The sequence below is a fragment of the Pelobates fuscus genome, chromosome 5 (assembly GCF_036172605.1).
Source record: "Pelobates fuscus isolate aPelFus1 chromosome 5, aPelFus1.pri, whole genome shotgun sequence".
In the NCBI taxonomy this organism is placed as follows: domain Eukaryota; kingdom Metazoa; phylum Chordata; class Amphibia; order Anura; family Pelobatidae; genus Pelobates; species Pelobates fuscus.
This window is the reverse complement of record NC_086321.1, coordinates 191,034,627-191,053,122: the sequence shown is the minus strand read 5'-3', so window position 1 is coordinate 191,053,122 and position 18,496 is coordinate 191,034,627. Positions and strand designations below refer to the sequence as shown.

At 41.0% G+C, this 18,496-nt stretch overlaps 1 protein-coding gene across 1 annotated transcript in view; it reads right to left on the bottom strand.

The window, feature by feature from the left end:
* The window catches only part of LOC134612162 (microtubule-associated protein futsch-like), an 87,908-nt gene that overhangs the window by 12,430 nt on the left and 56,982 nt on the right, over positions 1-18,496 (bottom strand). The window contains exons 5-6 of the mRNA XM_063456518.1: positions 13,886-13,974; positions 7,230-12,500 (exon numbers count right to left, since the gene is read on the bottom strand). Of these exons, the coding sequence (XP_063312588.1) occupies positions 7,230-12,500; positions 13,886-13,974 (5,360 nt within the window). The remainder of the gene's footprint in view (positions 1-7,229; positions 12,501-13,885; positions 13,975-18,496) is intronic.

The window sequence follows — 18,496 nt, the reverse complement described above, 5'->3', positions numbered from 1 at the left end:
TTCTTTTTCGTCGGGTTTTTTTTTTTGCGCTCGGGTTTTTTATTTTATTTTTAGTTCGACGGCTATGATGGTTTTTTATTTGGCCTTTTTTGGGGCTGAAAAATGAAGATTTTAGAAAAAAGAAGACGTCGAATGGTAAGTTTAATTTTACTTTACAGGTTAGCAATTTTATTCCCCCCTCACTATTTTTTAGGGTGAGGGGGGTAGGTAGGGGCATTTTTTATTTGGGTGGGGGGTGGGTGACTAGGGGCTTGGGCACCCCTAGTCACCTTGATGGGGGGGGGGGGGAATTTACTTAGTGCCCCCACCCGCCGCCCAGGGGTGGGGGCGGGGGGAGGACAGTAGGTCCCCCCCCCCCCATTATCGTTATGGCCCCCACCCGCCGCCCAGGGGTGGGGGCCGGGGGGGAGGACAGTAGGTCCCCCCCCCCTTTTTTCCATTAGGGCCCCCACCCGCCGCCCAGGGGTGGGGGCCGGGGGCTGGAGGACAGTAGGTCCCCCCCCCTTATTACTATTATGGCCCCCACCCGCCGCCCAGGGGTGGGGGCCGGGGGGGAGGACAGTAGGTCCCCCCCCCCTTTTTTCCATTAGGGCCCCCACCCGCCGCCCAGGGGTGGGGGCCGGGGGCTGGAGGACAGTAGGTCCCCCCCCCTTATTACTATTATGGCCCCCACCCGCCGCCCAGGGGTGGGGGCCGGGGGGGGGAGGACAGTAGGTCCCCCCCCCCCTATTACTATTATGGCCCCCACCCGCCGCCCAGGGGTGGGGGCCGGGGGGTGGAGGACAGTAGGTCCCCCCCCCCCTTATTACTATTATGGCCCCCACCCGCCGCCCAGGGGTGGGGGCCGGGGGGGAGGACAGTAGGTCCCCCCCCCTTTATTACTATTATGGCCCCCACCCGCCGGCAAGGGGTGGGGGCCGGGGGGGAGGACAGTAGGTCCCCCCCCCCCTACTACTATTATGGCCCCCACCCGCCGCCCAGGGGTGGGGGCCGGGGGGGAGGACAGTAGGTCCCCCCCCCCTCATTATCTTTATGGCCCCCACCCACCGCTCAGGGGTGGGGGCCGGGGGGGGGGGGGGACAATAGGTCTCCCTCCCTTATTTTACTTTACGGCCCCCACCCGTCATTTAGGGGTGGGGGGCAATATTTTTTTTATTTTTTTTCTACAGTGAGCAGCCACAGGCTGCTCACTGCTTACTAGACATGCCCCTACTCGCGGTATAGCGAGTAGGGGCATATTATTTACTAATACCAAGTCATTTTTACTTGGTGTTAGTAAATTTGGCTGAAAGACCAATTCAGGTCTTTCAGCCTTTTAGTAGATAGCTCCCTGATACCGTGGGAATTAGGGAGTTATCTACTAAGCGGCTGCAAGATGCAGCCACAGCAATGAATAGGATCGGAGTTTCATTCATTTGAATGAAATTCCGATCCGAACAAAGTACCGAATTGCATCCTAACACCAATGGAGAAACAGTGCTCATTCTGTTAGGATGCAATTCGGCAGTTTTGCCGGCGTTCTGTCTAAGTGACAGGACTTTCGGCAATACTGACAGGAAGTATTGTGGGAACTGGGAGGAAAGCTAGGGATCATGGGAAAATTGCTCTGACCAGCGGAAATGAAGCACACTTTGCTCCTCCGCTGGTCAGAGCTGGTCAAGCGGAGGAATCCCATAAGACAAAGAGTCCCTACTTTGTCTTATGGTTTTAAAGAAAACTAAAGAAGACAGGAAGAAAAGAATAACAGATCCTGAGAGAGGGGGAGAAGAGGAAGAGATTGAGGAAAGGTAAGTTCGGCATGACAGTGCCGCTTTAAGGACAGAGCTTCGGAAGCTTGTCTTTCACTTTGTGACAACGGCATTTTTTGCTGTTTGCGTTCAACTGCAATTTGCATTTGACTAATTTATTGCACCGACGCATATTATATACCGTTTTTTAAAGGACAGAAAGGGCTTTCATTTGATGTAACATATATATATATATATATATATATATATATACACATGCTTATTTATTATAAAAAAAATACAGAAAAATGCAAAAAAAATGAAAAAATTTGATTATTTTTTTTTACAGTTTTTGCAATAATAATGTGTGCCTAATTAGTGCAGGTTAAGGAAAGTAATTAAAAATAAATTCATTTAGTTGTTCTGATTTACAGAATATATAATGTGTCTGTGATTTTCATTTTTTTTTGGTAGTTACAGGTCACAAAGCACAAGGAGTAAAATAAACTTAATATGGAGCGATTTTAGAATTTGGTATGTTTGTCTTGTAAGCTTTATAGCCATAAAAGAAAACAAAATTGCCACACAAAAGTATATATTTATATAAAGTAGACACCACAGGCTATTTACCTAAGGTTGTTTTGACACTTTCTACGTAGCCATTTTACCGACAACCTCTGCTAAATATTGGAGTAAAATTGTGTTTTTTGGGGGTTTTCGCACACAAACTTATAACAAAGAACTTCTCATGTGTATTTTGTAAAGTTGGTGTGTGCTATTCCTGTACAAAGTTTTATTATGTGTTCAGTTACTTCTGCTGAGTACAACGGTACCCCCATTGTATGTCTTTGGCACTATTTCGTGAAGCTACAGTGCCATATAGGAGACCTGTCCTTTTCAGTATTCCCAGTAGAATTTTGAGAGACGGATTTAATGAGCCTATGCTTCCATTTGAGGTATTATAACAGTTTGACTGTTCAAAAAACCCCCACAAAGGCCTACCATTTGTAAAAGTAGACATCCCAGGGTATCTCATAAGGTGCATATTGTGCCTTAACATGCCCCCATTTTTTTACCATTACATGACAAAGTATGTGGTAAAAAATAATTTTGTGCATTTTTTACATACGGATTGCATTTTTGCTGGGCATTTTGTATATTTCATATGTGCCACTAAATTCAAACCCCCCAAATTATGCTCAACTAAGTCTTCTGAGTAAAAGGACACCCCCATTGTATGTCTATGGCACTATTTCGTGAAGCTACAGTGCCATATAGGAGACCAAGCCATATCAGTTTTTACCGAACTTTGAATTTTGACGCGGGCCTAAGTGCAATTTCCAAGCATCTTCGTAGGTTTTAAATTCAAACTACCCCACAAAGGCCTACCATTTCTTAACCCCTTAAGGACACATGACATGTCTGACACGTCATGATTCCATTTTATTCCAGAAGTTTGGTCCTTAAGGGGTTAAAGAACACACCCCAGGGTATTTCAAAAGGCATATTTTGAACCTTAGCGTGGGATCATTTTTCCGCTAGCGTGTACCAGGTGTAGTGGTAATAAGCGTTTTTTTCTGCCTTTTTGACACACAAAGTGAGTTTGCACAGTATATTTTGCAAACCATATGTGTACTACCACTGTATAATACTTCATATGTTGCTGAGCTATGTCTGCTGAGTACAAAAATACCCCCGTATGTACCTTTGCCAGGTATATGTGGACATCGGAGGGGCACATTTGGGACACAGCCATTCCATTTTTTTTCAAACTTTGCATTTTTACGCTGTGCCCATGTCCCATTTTAGAGTATTTTACCAGGCTATATAATCCAAATACCCCATAAAGCCATACCATTTCTTAAAGAAGACATCCCAGGGTATTTCAAAAGGCATATTTTGAACCTTAGCGTGGGATCATTTTTCCGCTAGCTTGTACCAGGTGTAGTGGTAATAAGCGTTTTTTCTGCCTTTTTGACACACAAAGTGAGTTTGCACAGTATATTTTGCAAACCTTATGTGTACTACCACTGTATAATACTTCATATGTTGCTCAGCTATGTCTGCTGAGTACAAAAATACCCCCGTATGTACCTTTGCCAGGTATATGTGGACATCGGAGGGGCACATTTGGGACACAGCCATTTCATTTTTTTTCAAACTTTGCATTTTTACGCTGTGCCCATGTCCCATTTTAGAGTATTCTACCAGGCTATATAAACCAAATACCCCATAAAGCCATACCATTTCTTAAAGAAGACATCCCCGGGTATTTTAAAAGGCATATTTTGAACCTTAGCGTGGGATCATTTTTCCGCTAGCTTGTACCAGGTGTAGTGGTAATGAGCGTTATTAAATGTATTTTTTTACTTTTTAAAACTTTTTTTACTTTTTAAAACTATTTTTTAAACTTTTGTTTTGCTTATTAATTTTTTTAAAGTTTCCTAAACTTTCGTAAAACTTTTTTTTACAGATTTAACATTTTTCTAAGCTTTTTTTACGTTAACCCCTAACTAGCAGTAAGCAGCACTAACAGTAAATTCCCCATTTTCCCATAACTCCCACCCACCCCAGCTAGCAAAATATTTAATTATACAATATTTAAATTAGTTAATTAAATAAATTATCCCCTGAGGGTTAAAAAATAAATAAAAGTTAATCGTCAGGGGTTAAAAAAAAATTTGATCACAGTATAATACTGTGATCTGTATTTTGATCACTGTAGGCAGTGATCGACTGGCAGGGAAGGGGTTAATATTTGGACTGGGTAAAGGGTTTATTTTTTTACATTTTTTACTTAAACGTTATTAAAACTTTTTTTAACTTAATTTTTTAACTTTTTAAAGCTTATTTTTAATTTTTTTTTAACGTTAACCCCTAGTTAGCCTAATACTAAATCCCCCAATTCCCCACTAACTTCCACCCTCCCCAGCTAGCTAAATTTATAACTTTAAAAAATTTAAATTAATTAATAAAATAAATTTAACTCCTGAGGGTTAAAAAAAAAATAATTAACCCTCAGGGGGTTAAAAAAAAATCAGATCATAGTAAAATGTAATCCCTGCCAATTGATCACTGTAGTCAGTGATCAATCGGCAGGGAAGGGGTTAATTTTATATTAAAATGGGTAAAGGAGGGGTAAAGGGGGGTGGGATTTTAATTTAATTTTATTGTTTTGTCACCAGGGGGCAGGATCACTGAAGATCCGGCTCCCTGCACTTCACACAGAACCAGGAAGTGCAGGGAGGCCGAGGTGAGTATAGAGAGCACATGTGCCCGCTCTGGCATGCTGTCAGAGCGGGCACATGTACTCTGACAGCCCGATCCGGTGCTCCCGGTCTGCCTCTAATGCAGAGGCAGACCGGAGCACCATTAACCCCACGATCGCCGCGATTGCGGCGATCTGGGGTTAATTTTAACGGGTGACGGACGAGGTCCGTCACTCGTCGTTAAGGCAATCCCCTGAGTGACGGACCTCGTCCGTCACTCGTCGTTAAGGGGTTAACGGCTCTCACAGACCGATCTCTTGTGTTGTAATTATCTATTGAATCTTTGTCATTAGGAATCAAATAATTGAACACTTAGCCTTAAAGGGACACTATAGTCACCAGAACAACTACAGCTTATTAAATTTGTTTTGGTGAGTAGAATCATTACCTTCAGGCTTTTTGCTGTAAACAGTCTTTTTATAGAAAATGCAGTGTTTACATTACAGCCTAGTGATAACTTCACTGGACACTCCTCAGATGGCTTTTAGAGATCCTTCCTGGATAATGGCTGCCTAAAATGCATCCAAACATTCAGAATCTCCTCCCTCTGCATGCAGACACTGAACTTTTCTCATAGAGATTATTTTGATTCAATTCATCTCGATGAGGAGATGCTGATCTGCCTCTGTCAGTCTCAGCTATTCCTATGGGGAGGCATTGTGATTGAATCAGGCCACCACTTCTGCTGATGTCAGCAGACTGCTTGTTTTTCTGAGGCAAACAGCATGCAGATCTACAGCTTTAGGCTTGAATACAGTAAGATTTTGCTATATTTATGGAGGCATGAGGGGCCCAGGGGGACTAGATGGTGGTGTTAACACTATGGGGTCAGGAATACAAGTTTAATGGTTTTAAAAAAAAAAAAAAATCAATTTCTTGCAGTGTTTACTTCAATTTCAGGGCATTTGCACTAAGAAGCAGCAGCAGCAGCATATGAAGATTATTTCTCAATAGTGCAAATATATACTTGCATTTCGTTGAGGTTTATTTTTTGAATTAGTTTCTCTTAACCGCATGTAGCGTTCTTCCCTCCGTCCTCCTTTATCCTCCACCGGGTCTGCTTAATTTTCCAGCTGCAATGAAATTATTCAGTATCTTCAGCCGCTTGCGTTGATCTACCAGTGCTGTTGTGCTCAGTTTGTCACACGCCAGAGTCACCCTAATCAGCATACTGTATCTCGCGCCTTTTCTACACCGTGCTTCCACGGCTGTTACCCCTCACCACCCGCGGGACGTGACCGGCATGCGTCGCCACCTCCCCCCAGCCTATAGTAGCTTTAAGGTCTGGATAGAATTCACTTTAAAGTCAGGGTTCTAGAATTTATGTTGCCCAACACCGTGGCAGGTAATTTTTGTTTCCTTTAGTCTGGGCAAGCTTCAGGGCCAAGGTAGGGAGCATGTGGTTTGTACTTCTGGAAGGTGCAGGTCACTTAAAAGCAAACCTATTATGGAAAAGTCTACTTACAACGGGCCCCAAATAAGATATAGATCACAAAGATATCTGGTAAATTCAACGTAAAATATGGAGATATACTCACCTCACCTCTGTTTAAGCACCGCCATCTTTAAAGCTTTGTGGGTATTACTCTACATGTAACACTGATGATATGTTTTTCTCACACTCTATACATTTGCCAGCAAAACTGCTAGCACAACTTATAAATGAAATATCATGCTTTTCAAAAACGTTGCTGTATTTATCATATATTAATTTGTATGCACTATATGTACGAATGTAGCTGTACTAAACATATATACAATTGTGCACGCAATTTAGAAACATATTTCTTGCTCACCAATTCCTTCAAGATTTTGTTTAGTTTTTTTTCCTTCTCAATGATTCAGAAATATTGAAATGCATCTGATACTTTTGTAAGGCAGTGGGATCAATTGAAAATTTGAACTACACATACCAAATTTCCAAGATAAAATAGTCAAGTGGGGAACACAAGTTTACCAAGAGAGAAACAAAGTAAGAATAAGACCAAATCAGAGGGGTGGATGTCTAGATAAGAGTTTCCAATACAAGTGTTTTAGACATCTTTGGATGGGGGTTTGACAGCAATATTCAGTGTTGCATTATCTAACTAAAATATCTACTTGCAATGGGGTGCCATGGTAATTTAATTTATTCATCTATAAAAAACACATTTATATATTATTTCTCAAAGTGGCAATCTGATTTTGCAAAAATTACAGGGGGAGGCTAAAAAGATTTGCTAGGGCGTCTCACCTTGTCACTGTGGGAAGAAGAAGATCTTGATGAAGAAGAGGATGAACGAGATTTCCTTTTGCGATTTTCAGAAGAAGATTTTGAGTAAGAACTATTTCTGGAGCGAGATGATGAGGAAGAGTGTGATAACCGGGAAGAGGATGAGGAAGACGATGAAGAGGAAGAAGAGGAGGAGGAAGATCTCCTTCGCGGAGGATCTCGCACTATATCCTCTGGCTCCTCCTCTTCTTTTTTCTGCTGCTCCATAACTCTTGCCACCTCTTTCTCTTCATCAGGTCGTAAATCAGCAGTTGTTGGATGAACCGGAGAATATTTGGTCTCACATTCTCTACTATGATATTCTGCAGACATGTCTATCAGTGCCTCATGTACTGCAACTGTGTCCTTTCTTTCTGGGCTCTTACAAATGTGTCCTGATTCGTCAGCAGCATGAACCCAATTAGTTTTGGTAAATTCCTCTGTTGACGTTTGTTTTGCTGAATTTTCAATTAGTTCTACATTTGAAGTCTGCTCTTCTTCTGAAACTGTTGCAGAATTACTAATTGTGTTTTTTTCGTCTGTATGAGCAAGGCTGTGAATTGAACTTTTGGGAGATTTTAAATCCTGTAAATCCTGTAAACTTGATTCAAATTTTATATTTTGGGTTTCTTGTGTATTGCCTGATGGAGACACACAGCTGACAATCATTTCTTGTGCCTCTTCCAATCTCTGAGTTCCACTGCAGTCTTCAGGGGTGACTAAGGGAATTCTTTCTTCTAGTAATACAAGGTCAGTGGGTTCTCTGCAGTCAAATTCACAGGCTTCCTTGGCAATCAAAGATGTAATTTTCTCTGATATTACAAGCTCAGATTTTTCACTCTTGTTTGATGCATCTGTGTCTTGGACAGCTAAAGAGATCTCCTCCGATATTACACATCCAGTGGGTTCCCCCTTCTCTAATTTGCAGGGTTCCTGGACAAATAAAGGGGTACTTTCCTCAGATATTACAAGTCCACTGGCCTCTACCGTAGGGTGTTCATGTAGTCCCTGAACATCTAAAGAGGACCTCTCCTGTGACATTACAAGTTCAGTAGGGTGCTGGTTTACTGTCAATATCTCTGAGGCATGTGTTTCTAAATGTTCTCCATATTCTCCTGAGCATTTATGGTCTTCTTTCTGGACTTCAGAATGATCTGGGGCAGCTACAAAAACATCTGGGGCAATTGTGTTGACAGCCAAAGTGACATCTTGGATTGCTGTTGCATTTTTCTCTAATAATACATATTCACTTTGCAGCTGGTTGTCTTTAGCAATCTTCAAGGCCAACATTTCACTACATTCCTCTAGAGCACATTGATCCTCAGTTTTCTCTAATTCTGAGATTTCCTTGTCAGCTACCAAATCGTCTCTAATTATAGAGATAACCTGGGTTAAAGCTGTGCTCTCTTTTGGCACTGTGAGTTGTGCTTGGTCCTGCTTTTCTTTTGCAAACTCAGAACTCTGCATTTCAGAGCATTCTGTGTTTCCTTCTAATTTTAAGGCATCCTGGGCGATTACGGGTATATTTATTTTTTGACCCAATATAAAGGTATTTTCATCTATTGAAGTTGTTCTCTCTTTTGATACTGCAAGATGAGCAGCCTCCTGCTCATCTGCTGTGATCTCCAAACCCTGCAATGCACAGTGTTCTGGAAAATTGGCAGGGCATTCTTCGTTTTTTTTTAATTCTAATTCTTTCTGGGCAGTTACAGAGGACTCTTGACTATGTAGAGAGATGTCCTGAACAGCTGAAGTGGTTCCCTCTGCTGATATTGCTAGCGGAGAAGGCTCCAGCTCATCTTTAGTGGTATCCAAATCCATCAATTCAGAAGATTCTTGTAATTTTGTATTGAGTTCTTTATGTTTCTCTAATTCTGATATCTTTTCAAAAGTTACAGGGATGTCTGCATCTTGACTAACCAGAGTGAAATCCTGCACAACTGAAATTGGCCTCTCCTCCGACACTGCAAGCTGTGCATGCTGCTTTTCATTATTAGTGATTTCAAATGCCTGCATTTCAGAACGTTCATGCAAATCTCCAGAGCATACTTTGATTCCCTTTAATTCTAAAGCTTCCTGGGCGGTTAAGGGCAAATCTATTTTCTGACAACTTTGAGAAGAATCCTGAGGATTTGAAGTTATCCTCTCCTTTGACACTGTAAGTTGTGCTGGCTCCAGCGCATCTGTAGTGACTTTTATACCATATATATCAGAATGTTCTTGCAAAATAGGAGTGCAGTCTTTAATTTTGTCCAATTCTAAACGTTCCTGGGGGACTGTTAATGGAAAGTCAGTTTTGTGAAGAAGGTGAGAGAGATGCTCAATTGCCGACGTTGTCCTTTCATATGATACTGCAGGTTCCGCGGGCTCCTGCTTGTCAGTAGGAGGCTCCAAGTCAAGCACTTCAGAATATTTTTGGAAGTCTGGTGCATGGAGTTCACTTTTCTTTATGAAAACTTCCTGTGATGTAACAGGGACATTAGGTGAAGGGGCCTCCTTTGACACTGCAAAAAACGCTTGCTCATCTTTAGGGATCTCTGAGTCCTGCACGTCAGATATTTCTTGTAACTCTGAAGAAAATGTTTTGTTTGTTTTCTCTAGTTCCGATGCTTCCTGAACCTTCATAGTGATGTCCATTTTTTTAACCACTTGAGGGATACCTTGGAGAGCCGAAAGACTAATCTCTTCTGATTCTGCAAGTAGAACGTGTTCTGTTTTTACTGCAGTGACGTCTGACCCCACCATTTCAGAATGTTGAAGATCTGTAGAATCCTCCCCTTTCTCCAGTTTTAAAGCATCCTGGGCAGTTGTAGGTAAGGCATGTTTCCCAGGTTCAGTGGATTCCGGAGTTTCTGCATTTGTTTCTGAAATAAATATTACAGAATGTTCTTGCTTGTTTGTGCAGCATTCTGTCTCAGTCTTCTCCATTTCTGAATCGTCATGGACAACTACAGGTATGTTGGCTTTGTGAGCAGTTAGAAAAGTATCTTCTGATATATCAGTTTCAGCAGTTCTTGTCACATCCTTTGAACCATCTGCTACTGGATAACGTATCAGAGAGACATCATCTGAATTATCTAGCAAAATGGACAAATTTGATATGGTATGTTCAACTTTCTGACTTAAATTAGGCATATTCTGGACTTTTGCGGTTATAGGAAGAGTTTCAGTGATAAGGGATTTTCCATTTTCATGTATCACCAATTCAGAAGCTGTCAGAGAATCTTCATTAGTCTCTTGAACAGTAATAAATGCTCCATCTTTTTCAGGCTCTCCTTGTGCAACTAGGTTAGAAGTTTCAGGGGTGAAAGTAGGAATCATAGCAGTTTCTGTTATAGGAACAGATTCCTCAGTTGTTACAGGACTTGTATCTTTCAATGCCAATAGGTTTGGATCTTCTTGTAAAACTGGTGGGGTTTCTAAATCTTTTTTTATTACAGATTCTTCATATGGGGACACAAATGCAGAAGCATTTTGGGATTCCACATTTTCTTCCAGAGTTTTGTTACTTTGATTTGCTATTGTAGGTTCAGAGTCTTCATTAGAACAGGTTTCTTTATGAGGAGACAATGCAACTTCTGAAGTAACATTCAATACAGCTTCTTTGACACTTTCAGAGGTTCCATAATCGAATGCCATTAATGGCTCCTTTTCTAAAACATCCCTGTTCTTTTCAGACCTCACCAATGTTTGTGTTTCAAGGACATCTGATGAGACTGTTGTTTCTGATTTAAGTTCTGCTGCTTTCTGTATCTCCATAAAAGTCTTACCTTCAGAGGGACTTACAGTTACTACAGATGGCTGTTCCTCCTTTAACTTGTCCAGCAAGACTATGTCATCTTTTGTTCTATGATCAGGGAGAGAATGCATGCTGATGGGACTTTTTACCTCGAATATCTCTTGAACAGATACACATGAAACACCTGTTTTTTCTATTAGTTCACTGGAATCCAGAACAATTGTGTCTGCACCTGCAACCTTCAAATTGCCAGCCTCTGGGACTTCCAGTGGAGATGTCACTTTTGCTTCAGCTGTTTGTAGAGGTGTTTCCACTTCCCCGTGTGTTCCTATTTTTAGCTTTTTCAATTTAGAGAAACTGTGTAAGCGTCTCTGAGAAACAACTTTAAGTGGCTTTTGGCAGACTTCTGGTGCTGACTTTTCAGGTTTGCTTTGAAGAGATACATCTTGTGTGGATGTTGCTGTATCAGACTCTGATTGATCATTAGATCCCACTGATCTCCTAATCTTTAATTGTCTAATTTTTGGTATGCCTGTTGGACAAACTGGAGAAATTACTTTTTCAACTTCAGAGGAACCATCATCATCAGTAATAGTCATGGACATTCGTTTTGACTGTACAACCTCAGGTGAGGCAGAAACATCTAAAGACAGGCTATCTTTTTGGGCACATGTATGAGATTCTGGGTCTTTTTTCTCCAATATGGACATGGCCTGTACACCTCTTCCTGATGACTTTTCAATTATATGCAAGCTCTGTTCTCCCAAAGCTGTCCTCCCTTCAGGTTTTGCCCGAACTGGAGGCCTCATTAAAACCAAAGACCTTGCCTTTACATCTTTAGAGCTTACACCTCCTATTATGTTCACAGCAATCCCATCTTTTTCAGCACTTTTAGGAAGGTCCTGCAGCTTGCATTTCTGGCTTTTTTCAGTTTCTTTGTGCCAACTGGCAGTTTGACGGATTACAAGAGATGAATCTGATGGCTTATGAACTGGCTGATCTGAACCACTATCTGCCTTCTCTCTGGGTTGACGTCCCCACTTCTGAGGAGACCTGTGAACCCGTGAGCTATCAGTTTGGAAAGTCTTACGTGAAACTGCTTTCTCAGGTACAGAGATCTGTTTTTCAGCAGACATATGAGGTTTGATACCTTCATGAGAAAGCAGGGGGGGAACACGCTGTTCAGGTACTTCTTCCACACTCTGTGAAGCAGATTTTGATTTTGTTTCTGTTAACTCAGGAGGTGAAGGGGAACGCTTGACTATAGGTGATTTTTTGTGCTGTTGAGGGGTGGTTGCTCTTGTAGATCTTCGTCTTTTGGGAATCTCTTCCTCCTCTTTAACCAATTTAGTCTCCCTGTCTTCCTCAATCCCTTCTTCCTCTGCTCCCACCTCTTCTGCTTCTTTTGTAGATTGTGCATCTCCTTTAGACCTGCGCATCCTTGTGGAGGTTCTGCGTGGTTCTTGTTCCTGTGGTGGCTCTACGAACACAGCAGGTGGCTTCGGTATTTTAGTCTGTAACAAGAGTACATTGAACACTGTGAAACTCAAAGGGACACTCCATTACATTTAAGAAAAAGCAGTAGACATTCAATGAAAACATGCATGCATTATTCAACTATGGCTATATCTAAAAGTAGAAAAATGGGATATACCTAGACCTATAAAATAAAGAAAGAATACGCTCATAGGGGATTAACGTAAATTCACAAATGGCCCCTTATTTATATGTTACACTCACAAAATGGAAGTGATTTTCAGGCTCATCAATTTAGTGGATTCTCACGAATTCCTCATGGTTGGTATTACATGTAAAAGATAAAAAATATCATAGTACAGTACTGTCATGAAGTAAAAATCAGCTTTAATGGTTGCACTTACAATATAAAAGAAGTAAAAAGGCCCATCAGTACAAATCTGTGTGTCCCATCAGTGCTGAATAGGAAGATTCTTGCAGAAATGTGGGAAGGAAAAGCAAATAAAAATGAAATAAAATTTTGTAATTTTGTAATTTTATTTCAATTTTATTTCATTTTTATTTGCTTTTCCTGCCCACATTTCTGCAAAAATCTTCCTATTCAACACTGATGGGACACACAGATTTGTACTGATGGGCCTTTTTACTTCTTTTATATTGTAAGTGCAACCATTAAAGCTGATTTTTACTTCATGACAGTACTGTACTATGATATTTTTACCTTTTACATGCAATACCAACCATGAGGAATTTGTGAGAATCCACTAAATTGATGAGCCTGAAAATCACTTGCATTTTGTGAGTGTAGGTATATCCCATTTTTCTATATATATTGAGGATTGAGAGGAATCATTTGCTATACCTGACTAAAAAGGAAGTAATTATTCTGTTTATTTGCACTGCACCTGGGTGGTCTAAATTTGTATTTCTATATCTAAAAGTAGCTTGCAAGTAGCTTGCAAAAGTTGCAATCTCTCATCTACAGACTTTGCTAGCCCACCCCTTTTTACCCGAAACCCGGTCGTTCTGTGTCTATCCAATCACAGATTCCCAATGCAGCTTAATAAGTAGCCTCTGCAAAGCAAGTGTTTTAGGCAATTGCTGCCTCTTGAGTTTAGCACCCCTGAGATAAACTACCAGGAAGAAACATGGCAGGATATTTGATTGATAGCTTGGGCAAAGCATTGAGATTGGTATTGGGCAACACTTCTGATAATGTCAGCCAAGCAGGCAGATCAGAGGAAGAGCAGGCAACAGCAGACTGAAGCAAAGGTAAGATTATACAATATTTAGGGAGGGCAAGAGGGACCAGGGTGGCTAGATGAGGTTTTAATACTATAGGGTCAGGAATACACATTTGTGTTTCTGATCCTATAGTGTTCCTTTAAGCTTTAAAAATTGGTGAATGGTCATAATCACTTACCTGCTTTACTCGAGATGATCTTCTCTCACGCTTTGTAGGAAGCTCTTCCTCCGAATCATCTTGCTCTTCCAAAACTGGCTGACATTTTTCTGAAACCGTGGAGGAGGGAAGGATTAAAAAAGGAGAAAGCAATGTATGTCATACCTTCTTAAAATCCAACCTATTACTTAAAGAACCACTATGTTTGCTTGCTTTGCTCCTCAAAACACATTGTTTTACGAACACACAAGGGGTGCAGACATTACTAGATATGCACCCATTGCTCTTAACATAACACTAATCTTTGTACTCTACCACCTCTGATTTTGACTTTGGCATAGGCAAGTTTCCCCCATATAAAACATTTCTTACTTTTGGCATCTACCACCTACTTGATTCATTTGGAACATCACTTTGAGACACAGGCCACTTGGCAATGAAAACAACAAAGTACTATTTTTTTAATGTTCAAAGTTATTTGGATGGATCCCCAAAATAGCAAACCCGGTTTGCCGGAAAAAGGACAACTGTCATGAAATTTTCACTTTTATTCTAAAAATATAATTTTGAAATGAATGAAATAGTGAGTTTTTAAAAAGATGTATACTGATTTTTTTTAGTAAATTTCAAACTCTGCTGTTATCTGACCAGCTTTCCTTCTGGTGTGATTGTTCTGTATAAGACTGCAGCTGGAGGTATATTAGATTGAGCAGCAGATGGTCAGAGAACACTAGACCTAACATGGCTGCTCAGCCACATAAAAAGTGACCTTTTCAACAGAAAAAAAAAAATCGGTATACGTAATTTACTATTTATTTTTTCGTAAATTCTTTTTATTGATTTAATTTTTTTTTTTTTTTATATACAAACTGGTTCTAACATAGAACCAAATACATACAATCCAACAAACAATAGTATGCCAGTTTGTCAACATTAATAAAGAGCATTTGTAGAACAATAAGGCAGAATTTTACGACATACCAAATACAACATACTACACATAGAGAACAAACATATATGGTCAAAGAAGTCCACAATATACTAAACGTATGAAAATCCTATAACGGGAATCATTATTTATAGAGATAGTAGGATATATAGTACACGCATTTAAGACAGATCTAATTAAACATGGTAAGGTGTCTGTTGGATAGGTACAAGACTGTCCTGCTATCTATCCTGAGGACGTATAATCAGCCAGTCAATAATTTGCAACGCTTATCAACAGTAATATATGGGAATAAGTATTCTATAGATGAGAACTTCCCAAAAAATTATAAAAAAAACTGTAAAAACGGCAAAATCAAATTAGTCATGGAGCCCAAAATTAGCATACCATTACTATATTGTTCCAATATAATGGACCGTTCTTTATATAAGCAACGATTTACTAAGTTATAGTTCAAAATAGTTTCTCAAAAACATTTAATATTGTTGATGAGATTTGAGAAAGATTCAAGGTATCTACGATTGTCATAAGTGTTGGTAAGGATCAAGCCCTTCTCCATCTCTAGTTGTTTCAAAAGTTGGTTTTTGAGATGTTCTTTAGTTGGTATATCCGTTTTTTTCCCCCAATTTCTAGCAATTAGGGTCTTAAGGCAGTTGCCATAAGGCAGTGGATTATGAAATTGTCTACCTTCCTGATATCTTCCCTTTTAAATAAATGCAATTTACGCCTTTTTCTCAAGTGTTATCCCTACTATTTTGTTAATTAGATCGAAGGCGAAGTTCCAGAATATCCTAATTCTGGGGCAGCTCCACCAAATATGGATCATTGAGCAGTCTAACTGAAAACATCGCCAACAATTCTGGGGATTTGAGATATCTTGGTTAATCTTATTGGAACCATGTACCATCTATAAGTAACTTTTATATGAGTCTCCAAAATGTTCAGGCAATGAACATATTTTTTAACATTTACAAACGACTGACACCAATTTTTATTGCTAAATATTTCTACTACTTCAATAGAGCTTTAGGAATATCTGGACCTCCCTTCAGTTTTATTAGTTCTAATGCCACCAAGTACATGTTCTTCGACACAGCGCCCCAAATTTTTTTTCTCAATAAAATGCCCAAGTCTCCTTCCAGGCTTAACATGTGCTCTCTTAAAAAACTCTTAATAAGTAGATAATTAAATATTTCCTTGGAGGGTAGATTTAATAAGTTATTTAAGTCATCATACCTTTTCATGTGATAATCTAAGTAAAAGTCCTTAATAGGGAAAATTTAATCTTTATACCAATTTTTCAAATCTATTTCAGAACTAATTAATTACAAAGATTTCATAGTAACATAGTCATAGATTATATTACTAATGTTTAACTTTTTCTTTATATTTTTCCATTCTTTGAGTGTCTGGAAGAGAATTAAGGAAGAATGTTCTGTTATATTAGAGAATTTGGTGTTCTTACTAACTTCTCTCCATAGGAGTGGTTCTAAATTGTCTGAACCCAGTCTATATGCTTCTATTTTGTACCATGCTTGTTCTTTAAATTCGATTAGTTGGAGTTTACTGGCATGTACAATCATGTTAGCCTGGTACGTTTGCAAAATTAACGGATTAACCCATACCCGCCATGATAACCCTTTCTCGATAGAGTGTAAGAATTAATTCTTGGTCTTTTACCTCTCCAAATATAAATTTGTAATGCTGCTCTGTATCATATTCAGCCAATGTGTGGAGATTGGGAAAGGAAGTATGCGGAATAGGTATGCCCATTTGGGTATAATGTAAGCTTTTATGGTATTTATCCTACCCCACCACAAGATCTCGTGAACTCTCCATACTTCAATAGACTATTAGTCTCTTTCAGTAATCTTAAAAAATTAATCTCCATGGTCCGTCTAGGATCTGCAGATATCACAATGCCCAGGTATGTAAACGCCTTTTCTGTCCATCTAAAATCAAAATCCTTTGGATAAACAATCCCATGTGATGATTAATACAGACAAAAAAATACACAAACAAGCAAAAAGATTTAGTAATATATGTAAATTATATAATCTCTGTGACCCATGGCGTATTTACAATCCTTACGAGAGAGATTATACTCATTATGCAAATGTACGGGGGCGGAGCTTGACTGCCATGCGGACCAGACGTGCTCAGCAAGAGCTCCCGCGTCTGGGCCCGAATTTGGGGGACTAATCCCGGTTTCCCATCCAAATCGTCTCCTGCAAGCAACTCTCTTGTTCACGGGTCGATGCTGCATCCGGGGGTGTCCGTCACGTGCACCTCCCTAACCGGCTTGCCCGATTTGAGAATTGCGGCCTACTCGAGCTGGAGCCGTGGGGAGACGGCCGCTTCCCCGGCTCAGAGGAGGATCGGGAGGTCCCCACCTAACACTACCCCCTCCCCCCCCCTGGACCGGCGGGGGTTATCCCGGTCCCCACCGACCTGCCCCCTGTACACAGCCTGGAACCAAGCGGCTTGCTCAGCACAAACCCCAACCGCTACACAGGCCCTCAAAATGCCGAGCAGACTCACTGGGCATAAACTTCAGCAGCAGGCCCCCGCTTACCTGCCAAACATCGATGTCATCCAGCTACGCATTGCTGCAGCATTTGACCGCTTCTGGGCCCAACTACAGGCTCACCTTCCGGAGACAACCCGAAGCGGGAAACTGTACACAGCTCGATGCAGTGCAGAGAAGTGCAGGAGGGGAACAGGAGGTGGAGCGCCCCCACATCGCAACGCTACCACCATCAACAAGGGAAAGCACAGCGTCGAAGCACCCCCCCCCCAACTGACCGCTATACGAAGAAGCACAGCCCGACAAAAAAGCGCACATACACTGGCGTCAAGAAACACAGGGGAGGAATTCCCGATCACCAGCCTCAACGCTGCAGGACCGGCTACCACCACGCTCGTGGGCTGAGAGCTCTAAGGAGAAGTGCTCAGGTACCTACCACGTGTCATCAGGGGGGCCACCACACCATCACCTATCGGGGCGCAGCCGGCAGCAACAGGGAGAACAAGGGCAGCACTCAACACACACTGGCTCTGTGGGAGACCTGGACCCAGAGTTGTGGTCATCAGCATCAAGCTGAACATCGGCCCGGCAGTGGGACTACCGTGGTGAGGGTGGGGGTAGGGTGATCCACATGTGCGGGACTCGGACTCATGCCATCCTTATCCCTCACCATTCCTCACAACACGGCTTGAATATTCCTTTCTTTTATTATCTCCCCTAGGGATGCAAGTTTTAGTTCTTGTTTACTTTAGCAGATAAAAGTATGTGCCTGCCTTTCATGATATCCAATGTGCTCCCCCCAGCTCGGGTAGCCAAGAAAGCGGTCTACTCCTTACTTTCGCCAACTGAAGTAGAGCTTAATTACTAGCATGCAGGACCTTAGTTATTGCAATCACCAACCAATAGAATGGGAATGCTATACATAGGTTTACTTACTGCAACCACTACTGTACACCTGATGTTAGCTCACACAGTCAGTGAACTTATTAATGACGCAACGAATATCTACTCATGTATGTATAGATTTATCACTCTGTCAGTGCTACTCAGGTACTTCCAAGTGCCACATATAAACTACTCCCCTGTCTAGATAGTAAAGCGATGCTACTCTGTTATGTTATGTTATGTTATGGAAACACTTAAGCAATGCAAGTAT